Source organism: Rhincodon typus, chromosome 8 (assembly GCF_021869965.1).
Source record: "Rhincodon typus isolate 14 chromosome 8, sRhiTyp1.1, whole genome shotgun sequence".
NCBI classification, from domain to species: domain Eukaryota; kingdom Metazoa; phylum Chordata; class Chondrichthyes; order Orectolobiformes; family Rhincodontidae; genus Rhincodon; species Rhincodon typus.
The window spans coordinates 63,801,360-63,821,187 of NC_063339.1; the positions used below are offsets into that span (position 1 = coordinate 63,801,360).

The following is a 19,828-nucleotide window of genomic DNA, read 5'->3' on the forward strand; positions in this document are numbered from 1 at the left end:
AAAAGACCCTATGATTTCAGTGAGTAGTTATTATGGAGAAAGGCTGGAGGCACATAACTGTTGGCAAGAAGGACATAGACTTCAGAAATAAAAACAGAAACGTTGCAGCATTTTCTACTTTTAGTTCAGGTTTCCAGCATCTGCAGTATTTTGCTTTCATTCGACATAGAATTTAATCCTGGCCAGGAGTAGTATGGAATATACAGGGACCGGAGAGTTTTAAAACCAAATATGCCTTGTCACTGACCACTCTCATCCGTCGTACAAACACTGAGCCAGAAAGGGAAACCTCAAGAGATTCAACTGAGACTTTTAACCTCTTGACACTGAGATTTTTAACCTCTTGACACTGAGATTTTTAACCTCTTGACAAGGTCAAGTAGGACAAGAATACTTGCAAAAGCTGCAAAGGCAAATTTGTTTTGCAGTGTTGGTTCACCCCTTCTTTGGATAGATTGACACTAGTGCGAAACCCTAACTACATGTGGCCTGTTGACAAAGGAAGAAATTGTGCTGGTAAAATATTCGCCCGTGCAGGAGATTTGGAAGGTGAGTCAGCTATGGGCCAAAGATACAGAGAGTGAAACGTACATTGCTGTTGTCTCAGGAAATCTTGATGAAGCTGACATACTCGGACTCTCGCTATTGTAGGAGTAAGCCAAAAAAAATGCACCGACGTCAAAAACTATTTCCAGGATCAGAATTTTCTCCAATGACTTAAAGATCGAATGGAAAATAAGTAAAATATTTTTTAAAAAATCTTTTGTCCTATTCTAGTGGGTATCACAAGTTTTTTAAACACTTGCTGGAAATATAGTTCTGCCATGCGTAAATTTAGTTACAGACATTAGAAAGTTGTTTACAACCTGGATACTTTTGTGTGGCATGAAATCGAGGAAGGTTACATTTTTGGGTTTGCACTGCTGAAATATGTCAAGCACATGCATTCGGAAGGCGAGATCTGCTGCGAGACTGATCGATTGCAACTTGGACTGTAGCGATGTGAAATGCTTTCGCACTGTCCTGAGAAGGTGAAACAAGCAAGAGTCGAAAAGCGTTCGCTGGCCGGCAAATGAAACGACACACTTCCCCCTAGTGGGGAAATCGGAGGACAGCTCGAAAACACAGCAACATAACCATAAGCTCACAATTCGTGGAATTATGGAACAGATCTTTCATTTATTCGAGATACATCATTTCACTGAAAAAAAAAATCATTTTCTTAAACCACACCATCAGATTCCTATCATAGGGAGACTTAAAGTATATTTCAACAGGTGCTTGTTACATTTTGCTCAATAAAGGTGTGTGTCTGGGAAGGGAATGTATGGCACAGGACTGTCTGGGTTAAGAGCAACAAAATCTGGATCCACGGACGAGATGGCGGAGGCGGGTGGGTCTGGCTAGAACTCTCGCACCTCTCGGTGATATTCTTTTGAGTCTTTTTGGCTCGGCTCCACTGGAATCCGCCTAATTACTTTCCTCGCTGCGGTATGACTGCTTTGGAACTGTATCGCTCTTGTTGTGAGGTAACTGAATAAACACAAGCCCGCTTCCTCCCAGGCAGTCAGTGATTGGCAGAGACTGACTGCGAGGAATGCGAGAGGGTATTTAAAGCAGCCGTTCTCCAGTCTCACAGTAGTATCGATCTCGGGCACCCTCAACTCCAGGGGCTGCTTCTAAGGCAAAGACTTAGAGGTGAAGAGAAGAAGAGAGACTTTTGAAAAAAAATACAAGTAACGTTTCGAGTCTTTGAGAAGTCAGGTTACCAGATCTTGTAGAAGGACTCTACATTTCGGATTTGCCATCGTTTACCATCCGCGGAGCTATTATTGTTTGCACTGTTCATTTTAAGATTGAAAGCCTTCACCACTGGTCAGTGAACGAGTTTACATTTCAGTCATGATAGCTGTAACACAGCAGTTTGAATAATTGTTTTGTTGGAAACTCTATGCAGCTAAAACAAAAAAGATTTTCCCTCCTTTTTTTATGCCAGGTTCTGAGAGAGTTCCTTCTCCTGAAATGAAGCCACTGCACGGACTCTTCCTCCTTTTAATGATTGTTGCTTGCTCCTCCAAGCGAATCCAAGGTAAGTTGTGAGTGCACTTTTGCCCCGCAGCTATTGGCGCTCCCCTCCTGTTGAAGTGACTTGCTTTGAAGAGTTAATGCTGTGTGTTTAAATATGTGCCCTTCTCTCCCCTAATCCCCGACAGACGCCGGAGCGGATGGAGTCTTTGATCTGTTCGACATCACTGGCCTTACTCGCAAAAATGTAGGGGTGCATATGGTAAAGGGACCGGAGGCTAGCAGCCCGGCTTACAGGATCCTGAACCCTGACCTCATTGCCCCGGCTTCAGAGAACAGCTTCAGTGAGCTGATCGATCACATCCAGCAGGAGAAGGGATTCATCTTCCTGGCCACCCTGCGCCAGATAAAAAAGAGCCGGGGGACCTTAGTGGCCATCGACACGCTGCAAGGGACGCGCATCTTCGAGATCCTGTCCAACGGCAAGGCAAACACTCTCGACCTGACCATCACCATCGACGGCAAACAGAGCATGGTGTCCATCACCGATGCGCACCTGGCCAATACCCGGTGGAAAAACCTCACTCTCTTCGTGCAGGAGGACGTGGCCACGCTCTATGTGGGATGTGAGAAGGTCAATGGCGTGGAGTTGGAGGAAGCTATTCACAAAGTGCTGAAGCCTGGTGACTACAGCCTGAGGCTGGCTAAAGGGGGACCTGGGCTCCGAAACAACTTTCAGGTAAGGGCAGACTCTCTCTCTCTCACACACACACACACACACTCCCTCACAAAGGAGGGACAGCCAGAAGCAGGAACAGTGTCTCAATAACTGACTCGATGCAAGTTACAGAAACTGCGGACGGCTGGTAATGCACTGAATAGTTTGTAAACGAAAGGCTATTTCAAAAATGAATTTGAGCAGAGAAGTCACTTCAGATAGCGTTAAATGTGGCGGAAGTTCGCGCGTTTACCGACATGATGTTAAGTGACAAATAAGAGTGCAATCCAGAAGGAATCGTGGCTTACTATTTTGTTTTTTTTTAAAAAAAAGTGGCTCCAATTGTGTTTCTTCCTTCTGTGTGAAACAGGGAGTTCTGCAGAACGTGCGTTTTGTCTTTGGGACCAGCTTGGAAACCATTCTGATGAACAAGGGCTGCTACAGTAGTAAGTATCCGACACGGGACCTGTCCGGGGGAAATCTTCCTGTATAAGCGTTTGCTCACCTCCGCTGAAACAGCCGCACTACCTCACCCCGAGTGTAGTGGTTAGTGAGATTCAAAGATTATCCCAAACTCTTAGCTAGGGACCATCTCATTCACATAAGGTGAGTCCCCCCACCCCCGTGTGTGTTTTCAAGGGGCGGGTGGGCTCCAGTCAGAGTTCGGAATTGTATCAGGAATAATCCAGCAACATCAACTGTCTAAATGCAGGTGCTGTGTTTTTGTGGGTGGAACGAATTGCTGCTTGCATTCCATGTCAGGCTTTGCTTTTAAAAACCTCTGAGTAGAATCACCCCTGTCCATAAATGCAAATATGAACTGTTATCCAAAGGACTTATCCAGTGGTCTTGGCTGGAACAGTTCAGAATGTGTTGCATTAATCGCCAGCCCTCATGTAACTGCTCCTCTTATTTTTGCAGCTGCCCGAGGGATTCTTCCTTTACCAATCAGGGGCTCTGAAAGCCCGGCCATCAGGACCAATTTTTACGGTCACAAAACCAAAGATCTTCAGACGGTCTGTGGCATCTCCTGTGAGGAACTGTCCAACATGTTCTCTGAACTGCAAGCTCTCAGGACCATGGTCACCCAGCTGGTTGATAATGTTCAGAAAGTGGTAAGGAGACTAAAGGAATCGAGCCTTTTGTAAGTTACTTTAGTTATTTGTGCATGGGGCTGTAATGAACTATCACTACCTTCTCCTCTAGACTGCAGAAAATGAATTAATTGCAAGAAGCATTGGAATCAAACAGATAGGAGGATGTTTCCACAATGGCATGACTTACAAAGACAAAGATCAATGGAAAGTGGACAACTGCACAGACTGCACTTGTCAGGTAAAACTGCAACATTTGATCCAACTCAAAACCTAACTTGCTTTTCAAAAAAAAAGCTATAGCAAACATTTCTGCGTTATAATAATCACTTAAAGTTGCTTTACTTGCATTCAGATTGAAATCCCATGGCAGCAGTAGTCAATTGTTGCGCCAACTTAGTAGCTGGAACTACCACCAACGCTGCCAAAATGGTTAAAAAGAATACGGATAGCCACAGGTCTTAGGACTTTTTGTATGTACAGAGCAGACTATTGTTTGCTTTTGAGTGGTTTTGAATATCTGTAGGGAAACACTGCATTGGGCAATATTTTCAAGGGGAAGAGCCTGTGCCAAATATAAACTGGACCAAATTTAAAGGAACTGACTACTTGGAACTGTTAAAAGCTTTTTCCAAAAGAAAAATATGAAAGCCATAATCTTGGTAATTCTGTCAGGGAGTAAATTTGCAGATAATTGAAAGGTTCCTATGTGTTGCCCGATTAATGATGTAAATCCACAAAATATGCGGGATGGGCAAATAATATATCAACTGGAGTGTGCTTTCTGAGCAGTTTGTTATCAAATTCTGCACTTCCAGACTCTGAAAATACTTCCACTGCAGTTCCTAAAGTAATTAGGGTTTTCTGGTTCCTCAACAACACATGGCATTATTCAGTCTCTATCCCTTTCTAGCTGCCGGCAAAGTGAACCAATAAACACAAGATTGGAAAAATAAAAATGGATTTTAACCAACTGCTATTATTTTGCTTTGGCCAGCGCACTTGGCAGATGGTGTTGTTGTCAGGCATATGTTTAAAAACTTGTCCTCTCCTAAGGTTGCTTACTCACTATTTTTTCTTTCCTTACCCTTTTTCAGTCATCAGTCACCTTTTGCCAGAGGATTTCCTGCCCTACTGTGTCATGTGCTGATGCTATAGTCCCAGATGGGGAATGCTGTGCCCGCTGTCCATGTACGTCCTGGTGAAACTAATTTCCATTCTAAAAAATGCATAAATGAGGTCTATGGTTGGGGTGGGGAGAAGAGAGCTGCATGCTACAGGGAAAGCCACCACTAACTGCAAACTATTGAGTGAGTAACATCGGCTTGATAGACTGCCAACTAATGTATTTTCCCATCGTAACCCCATTTAAGGCTTGAAAATGGTTATGACCTCTCAAAACAGAGTGCGAGCAGTTATTGAGGGAGCATAGCTTTTACAACTCAGAGGTACCTGGTAGCAACTGAGATAACAAGGTGTAGAACTGGATGAACACAGCAGGCCAAGCAGCATCAGAGGAGCAGGAAGGCTGACGTTTCGGGCCTAGACCCTTCTTCAGAAAAACCGGTAGCAACTGCTGCCTCAGAGCTTGAAACTTCCGAATTTCGGCTTGTGATCCGGACCTCCCAATTTGGTAAACCTGGGATGAAAAGATGCAATGGTTCTCTAAACTGTCTGGCTAGCTATAGACTATAACAAGCATTGAAAATCCTATTAAACAGAATTTTTTGTTTTGTAATGTGGAATTTAACATCTTATATTGAGAACCATTTAGGAAATATTGCCCGTAAGCATTTATACAGTGGTATCTATGGGAAATAAAATTGTGAATCAGGTATAGAAGCTGTTTGAACCATAGCAAGAAAAATAACTAGAGTTTCTGGAATACTAGTACATCTTGCATAGCCATACTAAAACTGGATGATCCGCTACAGCCAAGGTGATAAGAGATTGTCAATCACTTGATCCTTTGATGTGGATTTGTCTTTTATCCCAATATAATGAAAATAAGGGTTGAAAGTCCAGACATATTAAAAATCATAGCAGATTTGACCTAAGGACGTTCTGTGAGTGTAAGCAGCTGGCAAGAGCAAGTGCATTTGAGAAAACAAAACATGTACAGACTTTGTAGTTTGGTTAGTTTACATTTCATACATTGTCTGAGGACATTCCACAGTGCAAGGTGCAATAAACCTCTCTTATTTTGAGACTGCTGTTGACCTGTTTAATTTTCTACAGCAATTCCCAATGAATCCGAGGCTGGCTGGTCTCCCTGGTCTGAATGGACACATTGTTCTGTCACCTGTGGAATTGGAACCCAGCAGCGAGGCCGCTCCTGCGATCGGATTAATAGTGACTGTCATGGGACCTCTGTTCAGACTCGTAGCTGTCATTTAGAAGAATGTGACAAGAGATGTGAGTTTTGTACCCCATCTGCTATTATGTTGCTTGTGTGCATCAAGGCAATAAAGTAGTGATACTTAATTTTACATACCAGCATACATGTCCTTGTGGGTGCATTCTTCCATTTCACACACCAGCATGAACCCAAGCTGAACCAGTCCAGGGAAAATTACTGCTTCACATTGGAAGTACAAAATGTCAACTGTTTTAAGACAGATGGAATTAATGTGACCAAAACTAATAAATATACTGCAGCATCAGTGACACTCATCTCAGCTTCCTTAACCTGCACCTACTTTAAATGTTGGTTTAATTCTTGAGGTTTGACCATTTACCATGGAACTATTTAAAAGAGAGTAGCCTATTTTTCTAATGTTCAACAAAACAATGATTCCTCATGTTCACGTTTTATTTTGTTTCAGTCAAACAAGATGGTGGTTGGAGTTATTGGTCCCCTTGGTCGTCATGCTCAGTGAGCTGTGGAACTGGAGTGATCACTCGCATCCGCCTGTGTAACTCCCCAATGCCACAAATGGGTGGCAAAGAGTGTGTGGGTCAGAAGCGGGAAACTGAAAAGTGCGAACAGGTCCCATGCCCAAGTGAGTATTTGTTTAGGGTGCAAGATGTTTCATATGTTATTAATTCCGAAATCATATTCATACCAGTCACTGAAAACACAAAAGTTGTAAAATGTGCCTGGTGTAAGATCCTCAAAGTATATCTTTCTGTTTTTCAGTTGATGGGAACTGGGGTGTCTGGTCACCGTGGAACTCTTGTTCCGTCACCTGTGGAGGAGGAATTCAGAAACGTACACGTCATTGTGACAGTCCAGCACCGAAATATGAAGGCAAAAATTGTGTGGGTGAATCCCGGGAGACTCAGCTATGCAACAAACTTGAGTGCCCAATTGGTAAGCTTAGCTGTTTTCACAGTGTCTTCACTTTAACAACTGTTATAATTGAGCAATTTTGTTTTTTTTGCCTGTGGTGTATATCTTACAACATTTTAATCAGCACAAATCATCTGTATTACAGATGGATGTTTATCAAATCCATGCTTTGCTCAAAGCAAGTGTACAAGCTTCCCAGATGGCTCCTGGACGTGTGGTCCCTGCCCTCGTGGTTACAGAGGAGATGGTATTCACTGTGAGGACATTAATGAGGTACTGCCCTATGGAATTAATGCTATGTTTGGTACATTGTAAATTCTAGCTCTGTACCTCAATTCTTTTTTAAATCTCTTACAGTGCACAGAAGTGCCTGATACCTGTTTTCAAGTCAATGGGGAGCATAGATGTGAAAACACAGAGCCAGGTTACAACTGTCTGCCCTGCCCACCACGATACACTGGCATTCAGCCATTTGGCAGAGGCATTGAGGAGGCTACAAATAACAAGCAGGTGAGGTTAAGTCATTAACTGGCTCACATACTTGTAGTTCAATATGTCATACTTTTACCTCTGAATCAGAAGATTCTTAGTTCATGTTCCACTCCAGGGCCTGAGTACAAAAATCAAGACTAATATTCCAGTGCAGTACTAGGGGACCACTGCCTGTTAGAGGTGTTTTCTTTCAGAGGGGACATTAAATTAATGGGTAGGAGATGGTGAATTAGTGATAATGTCACTGGGCTAGTAATCAACTGGACCAGGTTAATCCTCTGAGGACATGAATTTGAATCACAGCTGGTAGAATTTAAGTTTACTCAGCACGTTCTGGAATTAAAAAAAGCTAGTTTCAGTAATGTTTTGACAGTAATGTCCACATCCCATGAAAGAATAAATTAAAAAAGACTCCTGTTCCCTAAGAAATGTAACAGCAATTAATCAGTCAGATAAGTTGTATTGGAAATCTACATCTATCTGAAAGGTTGGATGTTGCCTAAAATGTTTAATATTAAAGCTGTGACTGAGTTTACAAGACTTTTAAATGAACCTAATTTTCTTTTTGATACAGGTCTGTGAGCCACGTAACCCCTGCAAAGAGGGTACACACAATTGCAACAAGCATGCCAGATGCATTTACCTTGGTATCTTCAGTGACCAGATGTTCCGGTGTGAATGCAGGCCTGGTTTTGCTGGCAATGGCATCATCTGTGGAGAGGATAGTGACTTGGACGGTTGGCCAAATGAAGATCTCACCTGTGTGGTCAATGCTACTTACCACTGTAAAAAGGTAACCTCTCATTGCTTCCAAATTAGGAGCTGCCTAATAGTTTTCACCATTGCAAATTCATTAAGTGGTAAACATCAATTTAGCTTAAGTATAGTGCTTTAGTTGAAATATCATTGGTATCATTTAACACAGCCTTTTACAACAAAGGCAACATTTTTATACCCTTGGGGCAAATAGCATTGATGTATTGAACTTGCACTACAAACAGAAAGTTGAGTTGTAAAATATCACATTTAGAATTAACTTGTCAGTTTTTGGTGTAATAAATTTGTATTTGGACAAGAAAAAGACAGGGTGTGGATTGTAGAAGAAATTTCTGTCAGACTGAGTGAACATTAATTTTAACAACCTTCTCAGTTGTGTCAGCCTAACATTTTCTTGTTAGACGACTGGCTTTTAAAGTGGAATCAAAGAGAAAGGTCTTAAAGCACAATTCCTTAGAACAGCTTCTTTGCATGGAAATGAAGTGACAGGTCTTTGAACAGTGTTAATATACAGCTACTATAGTAATCCTTCTTGATTTACAGGACAATTGTCCATCACTCCCTAATTCTGGACAAGAAGATCATGATAAGGATGGAGTTGGCGATGCCTGTGATAATGATGACGATAATGATGGCATTCCAGATGAGAGGGTAAGTCGTGAGAGAAAGATATTCTACCCCATACCATTCTGCAAGTGTAGACTATGCTAACAAAAAGCACATTCCAACCAATGGCATTCATTCAAAGTTGGAAAAGAAAACAATGCTGCTGCAGAATGAAGGCGAGATTCATTGGGAGTTATGCAACTTGTACACATAGCATGCAGCTGCCAAATCTGTCTGGGTCTTGTCTCAGGTATCCGAGAAACCTACTTGCAGAGTGTAACATCATTCAAAGGAAGCTTTCCTCTGACTTGACCCTTTGTGTTTTCATACCCATATGCACATAAAAAGATTCTGAGACAGAAGTGTTTCGGCAAGCAAACGCTAACTTTTGAAAATCTGCTCCAGCAATTTGACACCTAGATGTCCATAACCACTGTCTACGCTTCTGCTGAATAATACAGTTTCAGAGAACATACTTCCAAATTAAGTACAGTTCAATTCAAAACTTAGAGAACCTTTCTGATTATTTAAAACTTGTATTTCCATCTAATTCCATCTGACAACTTATTCTGCAGGACAATTGCGCATTCCTGTTTAATCCTCGCCAATATGACTATGATCGGGATGATGTCGGAGATCGCTGTGACAACTGCCCTTATGACCACAACCCTGACCAGACAGACACTGATGCAAATGGAGAGGGAGATGCCTGTGCCATTGATATTGATGGAGACGGTAAGAATTCTCAATTTGCAAGCTAAAGATTGCAAGTTATTGTATTTCAAACACTGCATCACAGAATCATTAAAGATGCAGAAAGCTATTCAGCACTTGCTGTCTGTGACAATTCTCCAAAGACCAGAACTTGGTGAACTGCTATCTCCTTCTCTCCATTGCCCAGCACACCTTCCCCTTCAGATAATTGTCTAGTGCATTCCTATGTGGAAGAAAGTTATTCATCCTGTTACTTTCACTTCTTTTGCCAATTACTTTAAATCTGTGCCCTCATTCTCGATTTTTATTTTACAAGTGGTTACAGTTCCTCTTTATCCATTCTGTCCAGATCTCTTGTGACATTGACTGTCTCTATCAAATCTTCTGAGTTTTCTCTTCTCCAAGGAGAACAGTCCCAACTTCTATCCTCATAACTAAAGTTCCTCCCCACAGAAGCATTCTTTGTGAATTTCTTCTGCAATCCCTCCGATGCCTTCACTTTGTCCATAAAGTATGAAATCCAAAATGGGGTGCAATACGTTGGCAATAAAGAATTGGAATCACAATAAGGAAAGCAAGCCTTTAGCTCATTGTGTTTGTATTGAAAGAGTTGTTCAGCTAGTCCCATGTAGATGCTTTTTTCCCCATGGCTCTGCAAAGTTTTCATTTACAAGCATTTATTCAACTCCATTCTGAAAGGTAACTAACTTGCTACCATCACCCTTTCAGGCATTCTAGATAATGACAACCTTGGCATGCAAAATAAAAACTGTTCTCCTCTGATTCTTTTGTTCTGTAAACCTGCACGCTTTACTGATTGAGCAACCCACCAGTGAAAACAGTTTCTTATTTGCTTGATCAGAATTCTTACATTTTTAATGAATATTTAAATCTCTCCTTACTCTCTCTGTTCTAAGGAGAACACTTCTAATTTCTCTGGTCTCATAATTTTCTTAAACTCAAATTAATGCGTCAATACAAAGCTTAGAAATTTTCTGAAAAGTTGTTTTATTTTTACAACACAGGAATTCAGTGAAAGAATGTTTGTTTATTCTAAAGTTCCACATTTCTCTGATTAATATTGCTACCAATGTTTTTGCTTTCTAGGCATTCTGAATGAGAAGGACAACTGTCCATATGTGTATAATGTGGACCAGAGGGATACAGATTTAGATGGTGTTGGTGATCAGTGTGATAATTGTCCATTGGAACACAATCCAGAACAAGTAAGTTTTTTTTTTATTGAAGTTTCAATTGATACCCACCATCAAAAATGTAAAATCCGATCTTTCTAAAATAAGGACTATTTTTTCCCAAGTGCTTTCTATTACTTACATATCTTAGAACAGCCAGGAACAATGGTAGTAATAAATATTTGAAATCTGCAGAGATTATGGTTAATAATTTCTACCTGCAAATCAGTATCTAAAAATCTGAAGTAACGTTATTCACAAGTATTAAATTGTGGCTTTCAGTCAACATGCTTTGCCAATGATTATGTAATAATTGAATTCCTCTGATTTAGCTTCTTTGGTTTTGTAGAAATGATTGTAGCTCTCCCTGTTGCTTGGGTTAATTTGTATTCTGTCTGAGAGTTAACAGTGATAAGCACGGCAATAAGGTTCTTGATGCAAGTGAATTCTGCCCCTGAGAGCATAAAATTAGGTTGTATTGTAATGTCAGCCTCTGTCTGGAGAGTTTTGGATTGCATCCATGTAACTGCTACAAATCTGAACTTTAAATAATTTAGCTTTTACATGCCAATTAATTACATCTTCACCAGATCCCAGGGAAAACACTACTTCCACATTTTGTGTTGAAGTGTTTAAGATATTTTTAAAAACAGCATGACCCTGTCAATAGAAACTTTGTTGTTATGAAGAGGCATGTGGGGGATTTAAAAGAAACTGTTCCTTTCATGGCAGTTAAGGTTATTCTGTTAAGGATGGCAGTAGTCTTTGAACAGAGTTTAACCAACAAATAAAATCCTGTTAAAAAGAATGCCAACCAGACTAGAGTGAGACAAAGTGTTTTGATTGAAGTTTCATTATCCTGACCCAACGTAATCCACAATTTACTGCTTGGTTCCATTTAACCTAACCAAAAGAAGTAAATTATTGCACCGTAATCAACATCCTTATATAATACAAATCATTAAACAAGAGGAGTAATGTTGATGTTTTGGCTTTTGCTGCATGCTTATTTGCTAGGAATGTAAGTAGTACAAAAGACAGAACCTAATGGGCTCCAGTCAATGTAATTGTAAAAGAATAATGACACCAGTCTGTAAAATCAGTAATCATTACACTTTATACATAGTTTGTACATCCAGCTGCACAGATTTTGCAGCAGGATCAGAACAGCACAGTACTGTATCAGTATAATGTGCTGCTCCAAGGCTACATGAATTTGGTTTGTGCTTATAAAAAGGAACTGATTTCACCTTTATCTTGGCTGGTATTGCGTTCAACTGCTCCAAAACATAGACTGATGTATGTTATTCAATTTCAGACCGACTCAGACTCTGACCTTGTAGGAGATAAATGTGATAATAACCAAGATATCGATGAAGATGGTCACCAGAATAACCTGGATAACTGCCCCTACATTCCCAATGCTAACCAGGCAGATCACGACAAGGATGGAAAGGGTGATGTCTGTGATCATGATGATGATAATGATGGTATTCCTGATGAGAAGGACAATTGTAGGTTGAAAGCCAATCCTGACCAAACTGATTCTGATGGTGAGAAAATAAGAATTCACTTAATATGATTTATTAGCTTTTTCCTAGAAACTACAGCCAAATAACAACAGAAAAATATTCAGCAAAATTTTGAGAAAGTTCAATTGAAGAATGTCACTTCTCTTTTGTTCAGGCGACGGCCGAGGTGATGCTTGCAAGGATGATTTTGATGGAGACAGTATCCTGGACATCTATGATGTTTGTCCTGAAAATTTTGAAATCACTGAGACTGACTTCCGCAAATTCCAAATGGTACCATTGGATCCTAAAGGAACATCCCAGATTGACCCCAACTGGGTAGTCAGACATCAAGGCAAAGAGTTGGTGCAGACTGTTAACTGTGACCCTGGCATTGCTGTAGGTGAGTGGATTTAGACTACATCCCAATCATCTGAGATATTCAACTTGTAGCCAGAAAAGGTGCAAAGTTGGCAGTGTTATGCCTTACCCAATGAACTGACCCTATCCAAGAAGAAAAAATTCCACTTTGGGCTTCATTTTAAATGCTATTGGCACCCTCCAGCTGCCAACTGGGTGCCCAGTGTAGTTCTTAAAATCAAACAGTTGTCAAGTGTCTATTGGTAGGTCATGTTGCGGGGAAAAGGGCATGAAATCAGGTCTGAGGGAAACGCTCTAAAGCATGAACAGCTGCACAATTTTTTTTCCCCTAGTGGGCTCAGAATTCCACAAATCAAAAGCAAACCATTAGCTGGGATTTCATTTAAAAGACTGCATTTGGGCATTCACCATCTGCTTCAGACTTTGCAAGGCACGAACACCACTGATTTTTGTACCTACCCTTTGAAATCTGTGTCAGCCAACTGGCAAATGTGCATCTTTGCATATTTAAACATCCTTACATCTGTTTCAGGTGGGCTGCTTGGCATTTTACAGTCTTCCTAATCAATATCTTGGTGGGCTTCAGGTTTCAAAAAGTGCAGCTGAGGTGCCTTCTCCATTCCCCACTCCTGGTCACGAATTTTCTGAAACTGTGTGTTTGAGAGTTGAATTTCTCTCCTATATTCTAGTATTTGATTAAGATTTACAATCAGCCACCTTACTTTGGTGGCATAGGACCAAAGTTCAAAACAGGCAGAGATTTCACACCCTACTTTTGATGAGCTACTTGTAGCACCAGTCAAGTCTTTAACTCATGTCTGTTGAGACTGTAATGTTTAGTGTTTAACAGTCCCACTTTGAAACTTTGTACTGCTCTTTTATCAGTTCTTAGGTTTTGATCTTTTAAGACAAAGCAACCTACATTAAACATAGGTAAAATCTACCTACCAAAGTGTACATTAGGTTACTCTGTATTCCCTTTCCTGATGTAGATGATTGACATTGGTGATTAAAATGACAGTATGATTGTGTGCTATATTAGTTCAGAGGTCATTCAAAGTGTTTGTTCCTGAATGAACCTAACTATCCTTTATACAATATAAATGTGGTACATATCATTCAAATTACTGTTGATCGCTTGTGAAAATGATTTATTAAATGGTACATTTTCTTTTCTTTGTCAATAGGATATGATGAATTCAATGCTGTGGACTTCAGTGGTACTTTCTTCATAAATACTGAGCGAGATGATGACTATGCTGGATTTGTATTTGGATACCAGTCAAGCAGTCGCTTCTATGTGGTAATGTGGAAGCAGATCACACAAACCTATTGGCTCGATACACCAACCAGAGCACAGGGCTATGCTGGACTCTCCATCAAAGTGGTGAACTCTACAACTGGGCCAGGAGAGCACTTGCGTAATGCACTCTGGCACACTGGCAATACAGAAGGACAGGTACGAGATCTTCCTGCACCAACTAAAAATTCTATACTGGGACAACATGTTTTACATGACACCTTACAGAAATTGTAGCCATATTTTGTCCAATATCATGCATACAGCTTATAGCAAGGCTTTTAGGAAAATCAATAACAGTTCTACTTTGAAACTGAAGTAGTGAACAGTAATACTACAGGAAAAAAGGATTATTACTTTTATTATGTAGTGTCTATAGTAATAGAATATAAATTAGTCTTACCTGAACAGAGGAATGTTTGCTGGGAATTGCTAGACCAAAAATAAACTAGTGTTTACCTATATATTTTTTTCTCCCATTCTCCTACACTCTCAGGGCATAATGGTTGTGAAGTTGTTGGCTAATCATTGCAATCAAACTCTTATGAATTGGTCTGCAACAAATCTAGACACGCCTTGAAGAAAATCCCCATGGTTAAGAACTTTGGACTCATAACTCCAAAGTCATTATTTTTCTTTCCAAATGTGCTACATTTAGCAACCCAATAATCCTTGATACTGATTAAGCAAGCACCAGGTGACTTTTAAAACGCATTGATTGTTGAGAATGCCCTAAACAGACTGAGATCATAGGACGTAGGAACAGAAGTAGGCAATTCAGCCCATTGAGCATGCTTTGCCATTCAGAGATCATGACTGATCTAGTCGTCAACTCCACTTCCCTGCCTTTTTCCCCATTACCATAAACAAGAGATTGCTACCATTCATTTTTGAATATTAAACCTCTACAGAAACAGTACAAATAAAATGCTGTTAAACCAGCTGGTTGTATTGTGCCATTCTAGCTCACCATTTCATTGCTAACTTATTGTTTTCACCTGTTAGGTTCAAACTTTGTGGCATGATCCACGTAACATTGGTTGGAAGGACAGGGCTGCTTACAGATGGCAGTTAACCCACAGACCCAAGACTGGATTCATCAGGTAACTAGCTCAGTGTATACTTTGTGACTGACAAGAGCAAGAAGGTTATGATGGAGCTGTATATAATGTTAGCTAGGCGACAGCTGGAGTGCTCTGTGCTGTTAAGGTCCCTGCACTATAGGAAGGATGCGATTGCACCAGAGTGTGTGCGAAAGAGATCCATCACGATGTTGCCTGGGCTGGAGGGTGTGAGCTTTGAAGAGAGACTATAAAAGATGGGGTTATTTTCCTTAGAGCAGAAAGACTGAAGGGATGTATACACAGTTCTAAGGGGCATAGGCAATGTAGACCTGTCCTCTTATTAGAGGGGTCAACAAAAATGTAGCACAGTTTTAAAGGAAGGAGATTAAGACAGGATGTGAGGAAAGGTTTTCTTCACCCACCATATTGTGGGTATCTGGAAGGGTAGTAGAGGCGAGAACCCTCCAGACATTTAAAAACTGTTTAAATTAGTACTTGAAATGCCATAACATACAACAATATGTGCCAAGTGCTGGAAAAATGGCATTAGAATAGATGGATTTTTGATGATAGTCATGGACAATACTGGATCAAAGGGTCTCTTTCCATACTGTAAAGTCATGCTCTCTCTAATACATAAAATGCTTGAGCAGCATGCACAACAGGAGCAGGCTGGGCTAGTAATTCAGAAGTTGATGAATCAGAACTATCCTCTTCTAAAAAGTGCTCTTATGGCATAGTGGTAGTGTCCCTACTTCTGAGGCACAATTCCCAGGTTCAAGTCGTACCTGCTCCAGAGGTGTGTAACAACATCTCTGAACAGGGTGATTAGAAAATACTTAAATGTTTGAGAACAGTTGGAGTATTGAATCACAATACACTGCAGATTGTGTTGTTTTGGACTATGAACAACTCTACAGTTAAATATTCTGACAGCATAAAGCTTTGCTCTTCTTACTACAGAGTTGTAATGTACGAGGGGAGAAAGATCATGGCTGACTCTGGGGCCATCTACGACAAGACTTATGCTGGTGGACGATTGGGTCTCTTTGTCTTCTCTCAAGAAATGGTTTACTTCTCTGATCTCAAATATGAGTGTAGAGGTAAGGGCTGCACTATTACAATCTAAATAATAAATTCAATCGAGCTGCCAGTTTTCATGAAGATTTTATAAAGTTCTTAATGTGCTAATTGTTCCTTGATAATTCAGCATGGGGAAGGTTAAGTGGGAAAATATATCTTCTGAATAAAAATTAGAATTAATAACAGCAAGAGCACAATGAAATTCTAACAAAACTTACATAAAAATTGAGAGCCATGCAGGCCATTAGAACCACCGATTCCTGACTTACACTGTGACTGAATTTTCATTGTCATCTTTTCACAGATTCGTAATGTCAGCATTTCAGGAAGTGGAAATATTCTAAAAGTTGGTGTTGCACCTTTCTCTTTTCTTGGAACAAATCCTGGGACCATTATTCTCCTCTTCCCTTTCATTTGTGGAATCAAAAGCACACGACCAGCATTGGCTGATAGAACTCACTGGATGTTATCAACATAAAATTCAGCAACAAGTCTGCAAAGGAACTGTTCCCTTGATCACAACTGACTATAGTAACTTGTCTTTGCTTCTGACAAATGCAAATCGCAATCACATTAAAAAAAAATAATACCTCTGTTACATCTGGAAAGAGCTTTACTTAGTAAGTCGTTAGGCATTCCAGCCCTACGATTTTGCATAGCTGGAGTTTCCATGGAAGGAGATTGCACACTGTTAATGAGACTATATTTCTGCTGTGGATGGTTACTTAAATAAAAAAAGAAACAAAAGAGGGCCAAGTATGGTGAAAAAAATAACTGAGGCTTAAATGAACAGGATAAAGAATTTACAAAAGGTTGGGGAGAAGAACTGTAGGATCTTTCTTGTTTGTGAAAAATATCTGGAAGATACCATGGAGGAACTTATTACTTTTTTGTACTGGACCTTATTTGTTAATTTGTCAATAAATTAATATTACTCATGTAAAAATGCAAATACTAGCAGTAAGAGCTAGTTGATTCCAAGCAAAGTGAAAATATAAATGTCCAACCCAGCAGCGCCCCCCCCTGTAACTCCCAAACCAAGCCAGCCCTCTAGATGCATGCTGACCAAACTAAATCAGATGTCAAAACATGTATTTCCAGGTCCTGTGGCAAAGAAGAAAAGTGGAAGATCACACATATCCATGGTTCCCATAGGATGGCACTGCCATCAGCTAGTGCTTTTCTTCTAAATGAAACTAGTCTGATGGTAACAAGTAAATTTAGAAGAGCATTTAGAGAGCACTCTCTTCAGCACCTATGCTGGCCTCATGGTACGTTCATTTGCTTTCAATGCCATGGTTGAAAAGGCAAAAGCAGACTGTCAAAGAGACTGCTCTTCTCTTTAACTAGTGTTTGCCAAAGTGGCAAATTGTTCTGCCTGTAGATATAAAAAAAGTACAATTTTTAATGTCTATTTATTTTCCTTTCCTGGATGAAATACAATTGAAGGACACTTTAAAAAAGAAAAAAGGCGGCAGACTATCCATGAGAGTTTATCACTAGTCCTTGTGTGCATTGTAAGATTGTAAATACAATTATTATTTATTAACATTGTTCTATATTGATGCTAGCTAGTTTAGGGTATTTTCATTTGTTTGAAGGTTGTGTCCTACTTGTTGTTTGAAAAGGGCAGCCCATATGAAGCTGAAATTGGGAGACTCCCTGAGTCTAATCAGTATGTTTCTTGGAAACCAGTGGGCTTTAGGATGCAGTTCTCTTCTTTCTGCTTAAGAACAGAGTAGCCCTTTTAGAAAAGCCTAGAAGCTGTTTTGTTTTTCTTCTTCTTCAACCACTTGTGCCTTGGTACTTGTGGATCTATATCTTTTCCAAAAAGTGAAAAAGGTGAAACTTCTTTATGTACAAATATTACCTCATTGTTGTATGATCGATAAGAACCTTTGGATCAAGCAGCAGAAAACCTTGCTCACGTGTCTAAAGTCTCTCGAAGCTACTGTAGTATAAAAAAAGGCTGTGTACATAATCAAAAATTTATTTTTGCAAAAGAAAAATGTATTGCCCCAGTAAGGAAACAGCATTGAAAAACAACAGATTTTCTCATGCTGCCGGGTGTTTTTTTTTCCTCTCCCCAAGCTTCTTTGTATGTCATTGCTCTTTTTTTTAAAAATAAAGTTTGTATAAATTATTGAGTTTCTCAGTTGCAACTTGTAACATTAAGCAGGTTAAAAAAAGTCTCATTATTTTGTAGATAAGCTATTTAAGTAATTTATCTGGCAATGTTATCTAGAGTTAGCGTTTCTGTCTGTATGAAATCTTTTGCACACGGAGTTGAGATGTTGCTTTTTTTACATACTTTTTTTTTTATCATTTAGCAGTTGCTTCTTTTGTACACCCCTCTAACCATTTTACATTTAAAGCTGTTCAAGTCATACAGTGCTGTTTGTGATAAACATGAAATGACAATAAAACATATAGAAATCCAAACTGCATTGGCCTCAGTTTTGATTCCTTCTATAATGACACACCATTCATGATTGAAGGGACTTTCTGAGCTGGCCACTTGATGAATGTATCCACAGACTGATATCTTAAGTTGCTTCACATCAGAATTCAATGCAGTTATCACAATGCCGCTTAGCAAATTTTTTAACAAATATATCTTTCATCTGGACTGAACTGTTTGCTTAATGAGATTGATGACATGTAATGGATCTGAAAGTGGATAATTTAATTCCATTACTCAAATAGTCAGTTTATTTAGATTTATGTATAAATGTGGTGCTTCAAAACATTTTTAAAAATTACATTCTAAGTCCCCTCATATTGCTTTAGTATTCCCCCAGTGACTACTTCACAGTCGAAGGAAAAGCTCACTGTTTAGTTCACAGGCCTCTGCCAATACTACTTGAGCTGGCAAGAAGGTACACAGGACAGGAAATATTGAACTCTCAGACTTGTTCTTCAGAGTCAGTTGGTAAGTAGAGAAGAAGTCCATTCAGTCCAATAAGTCTGAACAATTCATTTAGTGTCATTTTCCTGCCTTCTCCCATAACCCTGCACGTTACTTCTTTTCAAATCACCATCTAATTCCCTTTAGAATGACTCAATTGAACCTACTTCCACCACATTTTCAAACAGTGCATTTCAGACCCTACTTGTACGAAAAATCTTTTCTCCATACTCCTTTTGTTTCTATACCAATTGTTTCAGTACGTATTTTGAGTTTAAAAAAAAAAAAGTTGTGATACAGAAAAAGTCGTAGCTAATACTTGAGCGAATACAGTTCAAGGTGAAAGGAAATCAGGTTTATGCCCTTATGCAGCCAATGAGATCTTAGGTTGTCTTTGTGAACTGAAGCCCGCAGATGACGACTGCTTTACAGAGATGATGATCAATCTGTAATAATCAGTGACACATTGTGTCTGGCATTTGGACACTGAATGCATGTCACATGCAGGATACTATGATCACAGATAATTTCAATCTGTACTGTGAAGGTGCTTGACAACTGCAATTACCCCTCAAGTGCCTTTTATCACACACAAGCAGAGCCCGTACGCTCAGACAGAGGGAAAGAAAATTTACTTCCCCACTCTGGGTGTGTTTGCAGCCATTTTCCA

The 19,828-nt window shown here is 39.8% G+C and overlaps 1 protein-coding gene across 1 annotated transcript; it reads left to right on the forward strand.

Moving 5' to 3' along the window:
• Nucleotides 1-1,621: 1,621 nt before the first annotated feature.
• On the forward strand, nt 1,622-18,692 carry thbs1b (thrombospondin 1b). Its single transcript, XM_020518010.2, has 22 exons — nt 1,622-1,875; nt 1,997-2,089; nt 2,214-2,764; nt 3,114-3,189; nt 3,665-3,858; nt 3,950-4,078; nt 4,935-5,028; nt 6,076-6,252; nt 6,663-6,839; nt 6,977-7,150; nt 7,275-7,402; nt 7,487-7,639; nt 8,196-8,414; nt 8,942-9,049; nt 9,580-9,739; nt 10,826-10,944; nt 12,230-12,464; nt 12,598-12,825; nt 13,991-14,262; nt 15,109-15,206; nt 16,131-16,270; nt 16,555-18,692. The coding sequence occupies exons 2-22, from the start codon at nt 2,023-2,025 to the stop codon at nt 16,560-16,562; spliced, it is 3,507 nt and encodes a 1,168-aa protein (XP_020373599.1). The 5' UTR covers nt 1,622-1,875; nt 1,997-2,022; the 3' UTR covers nt 16,563-18,692.
• The last annotated feature ends 1,136 nt before the right edge of the window (nt 18,693-19,828 follow it).

Excerpts from the sequence above, each read along its gene's own strand:
- thbs1b (XM_020518010.2), top strand. The coding sequence starts at position 2,023 with ATGAAGCCACTGCACGGACTCTTCCTCCTTTTAATGATTGTTGCTTGC. Across the intron at positions 5,029-6,075 it reads ATGCTGTGCCCGCTGTCCAT|CAATTCCCAATGAATCCGAG; the intron begins GTACGTCCTGGT and ends AATTTTCTACAG. Across the intron at positions 9,740-10,825 it reads CATTGATATTGATGGAGACG|GCATTCTGAATGAGAAGGAC; the intron begins GTAAGAATTCTC and ends TTTGCTTTCTAG.